Raw genomic sequence first — 16,569 nt, 5'->3', positions numbered from 1 at the left:
GGGACAGTGTAATATGAAAGTGCAGCACGGTAGCATAGTGGTTAGCACAACGCTTTACAGTACCAGTGACTTAGGTTCAATTCCCGCTGCCCGTAAAGAGCTTGTATGTTCTCCCCGTGGCTATGTTGGTTTCCTCTGGGTGCTCTGCTTTCTTTCCTCAGTCCGAAGATGCACGGGTTGGTAGGATAATTGGTCATTGTCAATTGCCCTGTGATTAGGCTTAGAATAAATCAGAGGATTGCTGGGCAGCATGGTTCGAAGGGCGAGAAGGGCCTATTCCAAGATGTATCTCAATATATAGATAAAAATGAATATAATCCAAGGAAAGTTATCCACAAGATATGATGAAGTTCGGCTACTAACCCCTCACTCCTTTTTGTTCATGTATGAAAGGCATAATCAGGTGTCAGCCATGAATATCAAAGGACTGTTATGGAGTCTTTGGCTTCCAATCTGCATAGAGTTTCTTTCTGAGTTTGAACACAATTAAGGATAAAATAGAATGGTGTTACCTTACTGCTTTCAAAATTTCCTGAAGGTCTCTTTTATGACAGGCAGCAACATGGTTTTTATTTTCCTTTGTTTAATTCCTGTCACCGAAAGACTAGCTTCTGTGAAATCAGGACAGTCCTTCTCTGCCTTTAGCTACACTGAATTGCCTCCTCTGTGACTGCTAGATAAGATTTTGTTCATACATTTATACTATTGTTTCAAACCTTATGATCCTTTCAGTTCTTGAACCAACTGGCACAATCATAATCACCACAGTTTGGCAAGACTACAACTACCTTATACTAAAATGGACTGATTTTTTTTGTTCTAATTGTCTGCTTTCTTGTAAGAATTGTACATAATCTATGTTTAATGTATGTTTTCTTGTGAATGCTAATAAGACACTGTGTGCCTGTGATGCTGCTGCAAATAAGTTTTTCATTGCTCCTGTGCATAAAAGTGCATATGATAACAAACACAGATTTTTTTCAGTCTGTGAAACATATGAAACTGTGTTATCTAAAGGTGCTCAGCATATAATTTGTAGTACCTTTAGGAAATTCCAGTTTCACAGAGGGTCCCAGCAAATGCTCTTCACAACTTGTGTCCTGGTCAGGTGATTGCAATTCAGACTGATGCTCCCATTTACCTAAAACAAATGTTGAATACATGACTTTCTCACTTGCACCATGAATATTTACAGCTCTTACATGAAGGTAAGGTTATTTGTGAATATTGCATTTTTCATTAGCTTTTCCATCCACATGAACATTGCAGACTGAACAAAGTGCAGCCTTGAGGAAGATGCCTTTCATGATCTTCTGAATAGTACATCAGCAACGTAAGAAGGCCTTGATCTGTCAATGCTTTCAATTTTTCACCAGTCTCACATTGTCTTGATATTACTTGTTTTGTTTGCCCGAATGTTCTCAGTATGTAAGGGGTTGAAAAATGGGAACAAGATCCATAAAAGCAAGTTGGTATGCTCAGAATAGTGCCTGGGAATATTTTCTGTGCATAGGACTGTTTATGTTTACTGTATCAGGTCAGTCAGTCAGTGGGTGCCGTCCCGAATCCCGAGTTGGCGGCTATGCACCTCCATCTTCTTCGATCTTGCGCTCGTTTTCTGGCCTCAGCATAACTCAACCCAGTCCATTGCATCACATTATCGTACCCAGTGATTGGCTGCCTTCCTCTTTCCCTCTTTCCTTCTATCATCCCTTCCAATAACAATTTCTGCAGTCCATCACCTCTTAACAAGTGCCCGGCATATTCCAGCTTCCTTTTCTGCACATTCTTCAGCAACTCCTTTTCTCTCCTCACTCTCTTCAACACTTCCATATTACTGACCTTCATCACCCATCTAATTTTCTGCATTCTCCTTAAACACCACATTTCAAATGCCTCCAGTCGTCGTTGCACTTCCTTGTATGAGCTTCACGATTCGACTACATACAACAGACTGCTCCAGACGTAGCATTTACAAATTCTACAACGCAGCCCAAAGTCCAACCTCTTGCCACAGCATGTCACTCAGGCTCCAGAACGTTGATCTTGCAATCTCAATTCTTCGTCTGATTTCTGTAACACATTTCCCATCCTCTGTGACCATCTGTCCCAAGTACACAAACTTCTTGACTTGCTCTATGCCTACACCGTTAATTTTGATACTGATTTTGGGGACTTCTTTCTTCCGTGATACTACCATCATCTTTGTCTTTGCAGCATTTATTTTCATTCCAAATTGTTCTCCTTCAGCATTTATCTTATCTACTACTCTGAGTAACTCGTCTTCAGTCTCGGCTAACAACACTGAATCATCTGCACACTTCAAGTTGTTCACTGTCACTCCACCAATTTGGACACCAGCTTCATCGTTCCAACACCCTGAAGATTACCTCTGAGTAAATGTTAAATAATAAAGGGGAGATAATACAGCCCTGGCAAACACCTTTTTGGATCTCAACTTCCGGTGAATTCCCACCACTAGTTCTTATTACTGCCTTGTGATGCCAGTACAAACTTGCAATCCGTCGAACATCTTTCCCATCCAACCCCAATGAGTTCAGGCAATTGACCAGCTGTTCATGATTGACTCAGTCAAAAGCTTTTTCGTAATCCAGAAAGCACATGTAAATGTCTTTTTTTTTCTAGACCTCGTTCCACAATCATTCACATATTGAAAATCCCTTCACGGGTACTCTTACCTGGTATAAATCCGCTCTGGCACTCATTAATTTCATTAAGAACTGTCCTTTTTATTCTGCTTAGAAGTATTAAAAACAAGATCTTGGAGGCATGACATATAAGACTTATAGTTCTAAAGTCTGAGCATTTCGTGCTCTTACTTTTCTTTGGGATCATGACAAACTCTGACACCACAAAATCTGTTGGCCTCTTTCCTGTTGAGTAGATTGTATTGCAAAGCCTCGTGATCGCCTCAACTTCCGAGTCGCCAAGGCATTTCAACATTTCAGCTGTAATACCATCTACACCACAAACTACTAGTTTTTAACTTTCCAATCACTGCTCTTATTTCCACTACCAAAATTTCTGGACCTTCCGTGTTCTTCTCACTCACTTGATCATTTCTAGCATCGTAGTACAATTCCCTAATGTTTTCCATCCATCTACTTTCCACGTTGTCATTCTCAAAGAGTATGTTCCCGTCCTTGTCTTGAATAATGCTAATCCTTGATTGTTCTTTCTTCCTGTTGGTCATCTCTGAAATCTCCCTGTGCATATCCCTTGAATGATGCAACATGTCCATGGTCTCTATCTTTTCACACCTTTTGATAAACCATTGTTCTTTAGTTTTTGCACATTCTGCTCTTATTTGTCGGTCCAATTCCTTGTACTTAGATGTGTCTTTCTTGTGCTTCCTTCTCTCTTCCATGAGCTTCAGAACCTGTATCAGGTAGATCAGTGGAATGACTTTTTTCCACTTTATCCTCTTGACCAAATGTCCAAGAAGTAGTGAGGTTAAGGTCCCAGCACTTAGCACCTTCCATTTGTCATATTTGAGCAGAGCAATGGTAGTTATTAGAAAGCCAAAGGAAGTGTCTCTTTTCAAAAAATCCTTTCAGGCAGGGCCGGGCATGAATCTTACCAAACAGAAGCTCTCACTTTGGCTACTAATATTTATATTCAGTCAATCTGCAACAGCTCTACTTCAAAACACTTTTTCATTTTGGTCAACTCAGTAACTGAATACTAAGTGCCACACAAAATAATTTACAGGAGTTTGCAGTGAAGGAATTAGATCACAAATTTCCATGAACAATCCCTTAAGCCCATTGAGAGACACACATCTGACGAGGAACTCTTCTTTAGTTATGTGCAGAAAGCTCACCTAGTATGGCTTTGTACTCTATTCCCAATACTTAGTTGCATTAATTTTGATATTGCAAACAACAACAAATTTCTCCCTTTCCACTTCATGTTATGGTCTCACCATGATAAGGTCCATTATTTTTTTTCTCAATGATAACATGTTTGGAATCCTAATTTTCCCAGATAGTGAAAATCCTTGCATCAACAGGGTTGAGTTGATTAAAAACAATGTTCCTCAATAAATTTACATTTATTATGAAGTTCCAAAGCTTCAGACTGCATCCAGCAATCATGTAAAGTTATTGGTATGGAGACTTCCTGTCTGCTCTTACCTACTGCCATTTTATCTCCATGTGTAGATTCTCCGTCTGTTTCAACAGACTGGTTCTGCAGGTCGGACCAATAACCAGAAGAGTTAAGAGATACAAAAGGGGATTCTTTCTCTGTAAGGAAATAAATAGTCACAATCAAAAAATATTTATTGCAGAAGCTAACTTTGACATTCCATTGAAGAGAATGGTCACAGAGTTATCAGAATGTAAATTGAGTGTCTGAGCTTTGCAGCCATGATTTCATATAATAGCATCTTAACAATTTCAGCTAAATATAATTATCATTTTTAAACACAGGAACAGGATTTACTGTCTCATTATCATTCTCATCCTAATGATGGCTACTAAAAAACTTGAAGGTGGAAGTCAAGCTCAGTTTTCTCCATTAAATAGGAATTCCTATCAATTTTCTCTCATCTGTTATAAAACACAGATGTTGAGATACAAATCCACATATTGTTCTCTATTACCAATTTTCAGTTGTAAGCCTAAGATTAATTACTCAAGAGCTCATTTTCCTTTAAGATTTACCTTCATCTGTGAGGCAGGAATGAACAAAGCCTGTGCTTGTCTGGTAGATGATTAGCTCCATAGATTTTCCTAGCCTGTGCACCAGTTGTTAGAAATTGTTTATTATTCGAGAGGGCAACGTCTGAGACATAGGTCTTACAAGCAGGATAAGTGAATACATTTCAGAAACCCAGTGAAGTTTAACAAAAAGTACAGTAAATAGTTCTGTTAGGCATTTTCCCATTTCATGAATTCAAGTTTATCAGTGATTTATGCTAGACATTTGCAGATAAAATGCAGCACAATTAAAACTCATTCAAATATTTCAAAACACTTGCTTAGGGAAAAAGAAATCAGCTGCAAGTGTATGAGGGGTGATTGATAAGTTCATAGCCTAAGGTAGAAGGAGTCAATTTTAGAAAACCTAGCACATTTAGGTCATGAACTTATCAATCACCCCTCGTATATCCTGATCTGGAATATATACTGGATCCATTATCAAAGTCATTCTTGTGATTGTTTGTACATTATTTAATTGCAGTACATGCATATTGGTAGACAGAAAGTTCAACATACAGAACAGGTTGTGTCCAATGGGCATGGACATACTTCATTAATGGGGGTAGGAGGGGTTATGTTAATGAATAGTTTGGGACATTTTGGAATAATGCAGCTGCAGGGAATATATGATAAAGCACTTAGAAAGCCAAAGACTAATAGTAGGAAAAGAAATCAAAAAGGAATGGGATGGAAAACATGACTGAAAACTAGAATGGTATTTAAATACAAGTGTATCATGTGAGGCTGCGGCCCCGTTGACATGCCAGGTAGACAAGTTGTCTTGTGGGCCTACAGTACAGTATTATGGCTTTGAAATGAGATCTGGGTTAAAAATAGATGAGTATATTTAATGAAATTGGTTTATTGTCACATGCGCTGAGATACAGTGAAAAACTGATTTGCATGCCTTCCAGTCTAGTTCATCACTTCAGTGCATTGAAGAAGGGCAAGAGAAAACAATAACAGAATGAAAGATAAAGTATCACAGTTGCAAAAAAAAAGAGAAATCCAGGGTGACTGTAAAGGTGCAAGGCCACAACAAGGTAGATTGAGAAGTCGAGGCCATCTTATCATAGTAGGGAACTGTTCAATAGACATAACAGTGGGATAGAAGCTGTCCCTGAGCCTGCTTGTGTGTGCTTTCAGTCTTTTATCTTCTGCTGGAGGGAAAGGAGGAGAGGAGAAAATGTCTAGGGTGGGTGTTTTTTTTTTTGATTATGTTGGCTGCTTTACCAAGGCAGTGAGAAGTATAGATAGAGTCCATGGAGGGGAGGTTGGCATCTGTGACATGCTGAGCTATCCATAACTTTCAGTCCCAGGTAGAGTAGTTGCCGAACCAAGCCATGATAGATCCAGATAGGATGTTCTCTATGGTGCATCAATAAATATTGGTGAGGAGGTCAAAGGGGAGATACCAATTTTGTTTAGCCTCCTGAGGAGTAGAGATCAAGTGCACTTCCTTAGCCATGGCATCTACATAGTTGGACCAAGGCAGATTATTGGTGATGTTCACCACTATGAAATTGAAGCTTTCAACCCTCTCAGCCTCAGCACCATGAAGTTAACAGGAGCATGTGTACTATTCTCTTTCTGTAATCAATGACCAGCTTTTTTGTGTTGCCGGGACTAAAGAAAACATTGTTGTTATGACACCCTTCCACGTGCTGTCCAATTCTTTCCTATACCCTGAGGGCAGAGCTACGATGGTGCTAGAGAACAGCTTCTTCAAGCTCATTTGTGGTGACAGCTTAATTTCGACCTTTAATGTCTCTTATTTTCCATTGCAAGGTGGATGGAGTTCTGTCAGTGTCTATGACCTGCAGCTGCACTCACACTATGGGTCTTTACGTTGCTGGTTCCCACTCCTGGGGCCCACTGACTGGCCATTGTTTGATATCGCAAGACCATAAGAAAAATTTAGACCATAAGACAAGGGAGCAGAAGTCAGCCATTCGGCCCATTGAGTCTGCTCCGCCATTTTATCATGAGCTGATCCATTCTCCCATTTAGTCCCACTCCCCTGCCTTCTCACCATAACCTTTGATGCCCTGGCCACTCAGATACTTATCAATCTTTGCCTTAAATACACCCAATGACTTGGCCTCCACTGCTGCCCGTGGCAACAAATTCCACAGATTTACCACCCTCCGACTAAAAAACTTTCTTCGCATTTCTGTTCTGAATCGGCGCTCTTCAATCTTTAAGTCATGCCTTCTCGTACTAGACTCCCCCATCATGGGAAACAACTTTGCCACATCCTCTCTGTCCATGACTTTCAACATTCGAAATGTTTCTATGAGGTCTCCCCTCATTCTTCTAAACTCCAAGGAATACAGTCCAAGAGCGGACAAACGTTCCTCGTATGTTAAGCCTCTCATTCCCGGAATCATTCTAGTGAATCTTCTCTGTACTCTCTCCAACGTCAGCACATCCTTTCTTAAATAAGGAGACCAAAACTACCCACAGTACTCCAAGTGAGGTCTCACCAGCGCCTTATAAAGCCTCAATATCACATCCCTGCTCCTACACTCTATTCCTCTAGAAATGAATGCCAACATTGCATTCGCCTTCTTCACTACCGACTCAACCTGGAGGTTAACCTTAAGGGTATCCCGTACGGGGACTCTCAAGTCCCGTTGCATCTCAGAACTTCAAATTTTTTCCCCATTTAAATAATAGTCTGTCCATTTATTTCTTCTGCCAAAGTGCATAACCATACACTTTCCAACATTGTAATTCATTTGCCACCTCTTTGCCCATTCTCCCAATCTATCCAAGTCTCTCTGCTGACTCTCTATTTCCTCAGCACTACCAGCCCCTCCACCTATCTTCGTATCATCAGCAAACTTAGCCACAAAGCTATCTATTTCATAATCCAAATCGTTGATGTACAATGTAAAAAGAAGCGGCCCCAACACGGACCCCTGGTAACCGGCAGCCAACCAGAATAGGATCCCATTATTCCCACTCTCTGTTTCCTGCCAATCAGCCAATGCTCTATCCACGTATGTAACTTTCCCATAACTCCATGTGCTCTTATCTTGTTAAGTAGCCTCATGTGTGGCACCTTGTCAAAGGCCTTCTTAAAATCCAAATATACAACATCCACTGCATCTCCCTTATCTCGCCTACTTATAATTTCCTCAAAAAATTGTAATAGGTTTGTCAGGCAGGATTTTCCTTTAAGGAATCCATGCTGAGTTCTGCCTATCTTGTCATATGCCTCCAGGTACCTCTGTAACCCCATCCTTGACAATTGACTCCAACAACTTCCTAACCACCGATGTCAAGCTAACAGGCCTATAATTTCCTTTTTGCTTCCTTGCCCCCTTCTTAAATAGCGGAGTGACATTTGCAATCTTCCAGTCCTCCGGAACCATGCCAGAATCTATCGACTTTTGAAAGATCATCGCTAATGCCTCTGCAATCTCCACAGCTACTTTCTTCAGAACACGAGGGTGCATTCCATCTGGTCTGGGGGCAACCAAGAAGATTATCATGCCTTCGGGGTTCTGAGGCTGTCAGGAACAGTGGATCATTTGTCTCTGTACACAGTGAATCATATTCTTTCTTTGTTTCTTTCTCTCTCTCTCTCTCTCTCTCTCTCTCTCTCTCTCATTGGTGGGGGAAAGTTTGCTGCTGGTTCTCGAGTTGGAGAACTCAAGGAGGAAAAAAGCAGCATATCTTAACACCATAATCAGTGAGTTATTTAGTTTTTACCTCCCTCTCGGTGAGTGACACCTCTCTGCTCCTTTATTAGGGAGAGAGCGAGAGCCTATGGTATGTCGAATTGTCGGGAGCATAATTAGTTTTTGTTGTACTACAGATCACGGTCTCTCTAGAGGACTTAGCTATTGCTTGCTTGGTGGGTGTAAGGTGCTGATGTTTTTTGCTGAAATAAGCAGGGAACGGTTGATGCTTTGCTGCTGCTTGTGTGTGGGAAGTGGGGAGAAGGGGAGTGTGGGGTTCTAGTGTTCTTACTCTCACTCATTTCTGGGGTACTCTTCTGTTTTCATGGATGTCTGTGAAGAGCAAGAATTTCAGGTTGTATATTGTATATATTCTCTGATATTAAATGGAACTATTGAACTCATCATTATTTGAGATTCAGCCCACTCTGGTGTACTGGACCTGGAATCTTGCCAACAATGCACACACGTAAATTGGAGTTAGAGCAGAATCTGGCCATGTAGTCATGAGTACATAGGGAGTAAAGTAGGGACCACCAGTGTTGAGGATAATCATGACAAAAGTTTTGGAGTGCACTTTTACTGAACTGTGGTCTGTTGGTCAAGAAGTCAAAGATCCATTTGCAAAGAGAGGTGTCATGTCCCAGGTCTAGGAGATTGCAATGAACCTGCTTTAGATTCTAGAAGCGAAAGAAGAGCTGTAGACAATAAACAATAGTCTAACAAGGGTGTCTTTCCTGTAGGGAGAAAGCCAGGGAGGTAGCATCTTCTACAGACCTGTTTTGGTGGTAGTTGATGAATGAAAATTTCCTGGCTATAATGTTTTCAGGAAAAATATATAGGCATCTGTTAGTCTCGTGAGACCACGGATTTGCACCTTGGAAGGTTTCCAAGGCGCAGGCCTGGGCAAGGTTGTATGGAAGACCAGCAGTGCCCATGCTGCAATTCTCCCCTCTCCACGCTACCGATGTTGTCCAAGGGAAGGGCATTAGGACCCATACAGCTTGGCACTGGTGTTGTTGCAGAGCAATGTGTGGTTAAGTGCCTTGTTCAAGTACACAACACGCTGCCTCAACCAAAGCTCGAAGTAGCGACCTTCAGATCACTAGACAAACACCTTAACTACTTGGCCACGTGCCAACACTCAAGAAAAATATGAATAGGAAAAAGATAGGAGCCAAGAAAGAGGATGGCTATACTGAGCTAAGATAAATTCCCAGAATTGGCAGGATATATTTGAAAGTTTTAATATTTTGAATGTTTAGAATGTGTTAATGTTTTAATGTAATGTATTAAGATTGTTGTTGGTTAGAGAGTATTATTCCAAGGATCTTATCCAAAATTGGATTCTTGCAGAAGTGTGCAAAATTGCAACAATTCCCCAGCATACATGCTGACAAGTATTGGAGATGCTTTTTATAGGTTCCTCAAGTCAAATTTCTGTATTGTACATTCTGCAACTGTGCTCTTATTTTAGTAGAATGAGCAAACTTTCAGCATCATGGATACATTGCGAACCAAAAGGTATGCTTTAACTGCAAAAATAGCAGACATGTTCTCAAACAATATGGTGCCAGTACTCACAATTGCACTCCAGATTTCTCAGTGTCCCAAATTGGGCACATATTCCCATGCTTTTCTATCTTGGAATTCTCTTCCCAGTGCAACTACTAAAACATCTTCCCAATAAGGAAGACAATACTTCTAGTTGAAATTGACTTCCACCTTTTTAACGTATCTAGAAATGGGAAAGGATTGTATTTTCTGGTCCCTGAACTCCTCCATCCTGATCAAAAAGGCGCAACAGCACCTTTATTTCCTGTGGAGCATGAAGAAAGCTCACCTCTGTCCCAGAATACTGACAGACTTTTACCGCTGTACCATTGAGAGCATACTCACCAACTGCATCTCAGAATGGTATGGCAATTGTCCCGTATCAGACCGCAAAGTACTCCAGCGTGTGGTGAAAACTGCCCAGCGGATTATCGGCACCTAATTGTCCACCATTGAGAACATCTACCATAAACACTGCTTGGGCAGGGTAAAAAGCATTATCAGGGATGCATCTCACCCTAACCATGGAAATTTTACTCTCCTCCCATCCGGTAGGCACTACAGGAGCCTCCACTCCTGCACCAGCAGGCACAGGAAGAGCTTCTTCCCTGAGGCTGTGACACTGCTGAACCTCTCATAACAGCGCTAAGCAGTATTGCATCCATATTGTACTGCCTCAGTACTTTTATATTTGTGTGCTGTAGCACTTTTTTTTATTCGCAGTTATTTTGTAAATAACACTATTCTTTACATTTCTGGTCAGATGCTAAATGCATTTCATTGGCTTTGTATCTGTACCCGGCACAATGACAATAAAGTTGAATCTAATCTAATCTAATCTAATCTAACCTAATTTGGGCAGATTTTGCAATCTCTATTTAACAATATATCCTCTGATAAAAAGCAGGTATGAAATCTTCCAAGAGTGAGAAACGAGCTGAGGTTTGGCCAATTTAAGTGCTAGGCCAGATTGAAAGGCTCGGGGTTTCAGAGCTATTGGCAAGGGATGATCCAATGTTCAACCCACTGCTTGGCAAGGTTTTCTCATCTCTGTGCTGAACAGAGGCTATGAACTGCAACTAATGGGCTCTTGGACCAGCTGCAGTGATGACTGGCTTTGTGGCTATGAACTCACTTCTGTGAACTTTAATCTTGAACATTATTTGCTTACTTTTTATTGTTTGCACAATTTGTTCTTTTTTTTGCACATTGGGTTGTTGACAGTCTTTTTACTGGGTTCTACAGGGTTTCTTTGTTTTGTCACTGCTTGTATGGAGATGAACCTCAAGGCTGTATATAGGATACATACTCAAAAAATAAGTCTACTATGAACTTTGAACATAAAATATTTCCAAAGGTCTTTCTTTGGTTAATGATAATCCTCAAGCTGGGTGGGAATAGCTACTGGTATATAATTTTTATGCAATGCTATCATGATTAAGCCATTTCTCCCCTTCAACAAACTAAACATTTTTTCTTAAGACTGATTGATTCAGAATTTTCAGGTCATTCATTCTGAACAGATCTCAACTGGTACAACTCTAACCAAGGTCCAAACCAAGAAATGTTGAAATTATCAAAACAATAACCATATATTGGTCAAACTGCAAATAGTTTGGACAAGTAAGTTTATATAATAATCAGAAACATACTCAATGTGGATAGGATATAACTTAAGCAAGCTAGTAATTATTGTTGAGAAAAACCTTATCTCATCTTGTGTATTTATTTATTTCTACTATCTGTAACTACATGTGGTCGTGCTGACACACCTTAACATTGCCTCAGTTTACTGCTAAGCTTCCTGGTATCCTTAAGTCATTGGATTGATTGCTCAGTGCAAGTTACTTCCATTTCACTGCCATTCGTTATTATTTTAAACTCATGAATTTCAGATACTTGAACAATGCTCCACATTTCACAGGCTTATCAAAATTTTATACAACAATACCACTCCCTGATAAAACAATGCAGCTTTTAAAACAATACTACTTAACTGACTCGTTTCAGAGTTTTTCAAGTAAAAGGCAACTTTTTAAATTGTATTTATTTGGAGATGCAGCTTGGAATAAGCCCTTCCAGCTCTTCGAGCCAAGATACCCAGCAACCCCTGACTTAAACCTAACCTAGTTATGGGACAATTTACAATGACCAATTAATCTTCTAACCTACATCTTTGAACACTGGGAGGAAACTGTTGCACCCAGTGAAAACCCATGCATTCCACAGGAGGACATACAAACTCCTTACAGGGGATGCCAGATTTGAACTCTGAACTCTGACACCCTGAGCTGTAATAGCTCCATGCCAACCACTAGGTTACTGTGACTTGTAATTTGTGAGAACTACACAAGCAACAACTTATTGCACAATAGAAATTACAGCTACACAGTTATACCATTGGTCTCACCAAGAGCTTATATGGTTGCCAAATCTTATTATTTTATCCATACTTTCACTAAACCTTAAATGAGATAGACTTCTCTCAATACACTGAGGTCAAGAGAAAAACTGATTAAACATTAATATACTATTTTGCATTTTCTTGAATGTTTAAAATTTACGGTGCTAAACGGTATAAGCTCGGAAAATCGGTTTTGAGAAATGAAAATAACCTGCATCTGTTGTCTCTAATGCCAGCAGACTTTACTGCTTGATAATTTACAGGACTATTGCACACAGTTAGCACTAAGAATTTACACAAGTATTGCACACAGGTAGCACTAAGGCATAGAAGAATAGCACTGTGTTATAGAAGGCAGGTTCTAACAATTGTCAATGCTGTGAACAATAGAAGAGTTATAATTCATTCCTGGGACCCCAGACTCCTCTCTATATAAACTCAAAGACAATGCAGAAAGCCACTACAATAAACTCCATAGTGAACCATTGGGTAGCCAGACTCATTCAGGTAACACTGCACAATTAATTAGGTCAGAGAACACATTTTCAGATGTATATCCCACCAGGTCCCTCATGCCTCAGTGCACTTTATCTCCACTCACCCTGCAACCCGTGCCCCCCCCATCCCCAACTATCTTCATCACACAGCATGCAAGCCCAACATTTATAGCTTTGACCAACACTGATATAGTTAGCTTACACCCATGGCAGGTACACACTGCCTGTTGGCCCACATCAGGATGCAATTGGAGGCAACAGCAGATGACTAGCAGGAGGCAGGGACTCTGTATGACCTGCCTTTTAAAATAAAGCAGTACAAAAGAAACCTTGTGAATACCTAGTTTGAAACACTCCTGCTTGGGGAAATTGAAGGGTATTCATCGTGTGGGTGAAAAGAAAACATGGTTCTCAAGGTATAGCTATAGGGAAGCCAGATGGTGGACACAGTGGCAAGATGGAAGTTTAAGAGATCTTCACCATTTGTTCCATAGATAGAAAAAGTAGAGCGTTTTCTGGGAGGGGAAGATATTATCAAGGTCCTGAAAGAGGATACAGAAGAAACAAACACAAAAGGATGATATTATTAATAGTAGTATGGTTAGAGACTAATGAACTGTTGACTCATGGAAATTACTGATGATACAAAACATGATGACATCTCTTTGGTGAACATTGTAACCTTTTCTCCCAAAGTGGATTCTCAGCAAAATTCCACGCAGGTGAAGGAAGGTGCAGCAGTATGTGGAAATAAATTATGGTTATTATGTATCAACATTGCAATAAACAGTCAAGATAATGCATATAATTACCATATTCCTAAAGTAACCAATAAAATGCAGTACAAATACTAAAAGTTTTCACGATTGCTCATTGTGAAACAGCCAATTTAAATGAATTAATAACGTATTCAAGTTTATTGGGTATGATGTTCCTTTAAATATACTTTGCACTTCTCACATATTCAAAGGCAAATATGAAAGTCAATTATCTTTTCACCTTTCAAATTTAGTGCACTGACTGTATTTCATTTCTTATCACTGGCGAACAGACTGAGATTACAAGAAGAGTAGATACCTCTCATTGTGCACTTACTCTCAGAACACATGATGACAATGCACGAGTGAATTAGAAAACTGATGCAATTCTCAAGTCTTTCTAATTAAAACTGCAACTTTGTCTCAGTAAAGTACTCAAATCCTGCCTGAAAGAATTGCCATCCCAAGACTCACAGTTCATTTGTTTTCTGTGATATAGGCAAAATGATTTCATCCAAGTGACTGGACTCAATTACAATAGCTGATGGAGGGTACAATTTAGTCAATCACTGCCCCCAAAATTTACCAGCTAATGTAATCATATGTCACAAAGTTTATTCCACAGTACTCTAATCACTCACCTTTCTCTTGCTTCCAGATATGCAAAACACACGGATTTACATCATCGATAAGAATATTAAACAAAACCACAATCATATTAAGATAAAATGATTTTAAAGCTAGGTATATCACTTGGTTTCTTTCCACTAGCTCATTCCCAATGTATCTTACATTCCTTTCAACCATATATACTGCTATGCTGATCATTAGTTTGAATCGGTTGCTTTGTGCCCCCAACTGTTTGCAACATGATGGCCTGGCAGCTTGCTTCAGTGATGTATATGGCTGAAGATGATCACATTCTCACACACACTGCCAAATGGCATTTGATTTTCCACTGTTTATTGATTTCCCTCTGCTTGTGTAATCACAAAATGATTGTTGCTTTCAGGAAATTAATTCAGGATTTCCTCTTACTTGCTATGCAACTTTAATACATAGATCTTCAACTGTCTGTATATGATTAATTTTTTCCTACTGCTTCCACCTATCATGTTTTCAGAGTCAAGTCCTTGAATGTACAATAGGGACTATTCACAATGATTCAGCACAGTTTCTGTAGGCTTCAGATTCAAGATTGCAACACTGGACTTTTCATACTCAGGATCTCCACCCACATTTCATAGATCCTTTTGGCTCCTTGAAAAAGACCATCATTAAATTAAAGCGTCAATGGATTACAATCAGTAAGGATAGGCAACAACACCTCTGCCATGATTATTCTTATATACTGGTGCTCCACAAGGTGTGTCCTCAGCCCCCCCCCCCCAATCAACTCCCTGTACACTCATAACAGCATGGCCAGATTCTGCTCTAATACTATCTTCAAATTTTCAGATGATACCACCATAACACATTGTATCTCAAATACTGAAGGGTGGAAGCATAGAAAGGAGATAGAGTGCATAAAAAGTCAACATAAAAATAAGCAGTCAGAAAGAGGGTGCTGCACTTGTTCCTGTCTCTATCAATGCTGTTGAGGTCGAAGGGGTGGAGAGCTTCAAATTCCTAGGAGCGAACATCACCAATAGTCTGTTCTGGTCCAATTATGTAGATGCCACGGCCAGGAAAGCTCACCAACACATCTACTTTCTCAGGACACTGAAGAAATTTGGCATGTCCCATTAACCTTTACTGATTTTTATCCAAGAACCACAGAAACCATTCTTTTTAGATGCACAATGGGTTAGTATGACAACTGTTCTGCATGACAGCAAGAAACTGCAGAGAACTGTGGACACAAATCAACATATCAAGTACACCAGTCTCCTCGCTCTGGACTCTGTCTGTACCAGGGATTCCATGGACCCCTTGTTTAATGGAATTGCTCCATGGCATAAACAAAGGTTGGGAACTCCTGGTCGATACTTATTGCTGCATTTGTAAACCAGCTAGCATAAGCACCCTGGGCATTCTCTCTTCTCCCCTCTGCCATTGGGCAGATGATACCAAAAATAAAAAAAGCACGTACCAAGAAAGCTAAAGCAGGGGGTCCCCAACCTTTATTGCACTGCAGATCGGTTTAATATTGATAATATTCTTGCGGACCGGTGGACTGGCTGACCCGGGGGGGGGGGGGGGGGGGGAGGGTTGTCGACGGACAAGAGTAGCAGTCAAATAGGTTGAGTTTGCCCCGACAAAGACTACAATGACTATGAGGCCATGCGCGGGCACCAGTGCGCATGCGCGTACATGTAACATGCCGAATTTTCTCTACAAATTGTTTTTGGCGATTCTGTCGGGGGTGGTGGTGTTAATCACGACCAGAATATAGGTGATAAATTGCTAATACACTCAATTTCGTTTCTAAAAGGGTTTATCTAATGAATTTAATGTTAAACACACAGCGCATATTTTCCTCACATGAATATAGTGATAAGTCAATTATCAGGGGAGGACAGGGGAGCTTGAAGTAAGTATTGAACGAACCTCCGGTAGAAGTGGTAGAGGCAGGTTCGATATTATCACTTAATGAAAAATTGGATAGGTATATGGACAGGAAAGGAATGGAGAGTTATGGCTGAGTGCAGGTCGGTGGGACTAGGTGAGAGTAGCGTTTGGCACGGACTAGAAGGGCAGAGATGGCCTGTTTCCGTGCTGTAATTGTTCTATGGATATATAAGGAAGTCAATAGCATTGTAACATTTTAAGTAACATTTGGATATTAAACACACAGCGCATATTTTCCCCGTATGAACATATAAAATCATTGCAACACACCAATATCGCTGAATCAGTGGGAGCCCTGGGCTTGTTTTCCTGCAACAACACGGTGCCATCGAGGGGTGATGGGAGACAGCGATACTCGAACAGGGTTCC

At 40.3% G+C, this 16,569-nt stretch overlaps 1 protein-coding gene across 2 annotated transcripts in view; it reads right to left on the bottom strand.

Annotated features, from left to right (window-relative positions):
- LOC140200423 (SH3 domain and tetratricopeptide repeat-containing protein 2-like) overlaps positions 1-16,569 on the bottom strand; it is a 120,890-nt gene that overhangs the window by 62,756 nt on the left and 41,565 nt on the right. For both annotated transcript variants that reach the window (XR_011886621.1, XM_072263721.1), the window contains 2 exons: positions 4,158-4,268; positions 1,043-1,141 (listed from right to left, as the gene is read on the bottom strand). Coding sequence is in view for 1 of the 2 variants with exons in the window: in XM_072263721.1 (XP_072119822.1) it covers positions 1,043-1,141; positions 4,158-4,268 (210 nt within the window). In the remaining variant the exon portion in view is untranslated. The remainder of the gene's footprint in view (positions 1-1,042; positions 1,142-4,157; positions 4,269-16,569) is intronic.

Source organism: Mobula birostris, chromosome 7, assembly GCF_030028105.1.
Source record: "Mobula birostris isolate sMobBir1 chromosome 7, sMobBir1.hap1, whole genome shotgun sequence".
Lineage (NCBI taxonomy): Eukaryota > Metazoa > Chordata > Chondrichthyes > Myliobatiformes > Myliobatidae > Mobula > Mobula birostris.
The sequence above is the reverse complement of the archived record's forward strand: the minus strand, read 5'-3'. Positions and strand labels throughout refer to the sequence as shown.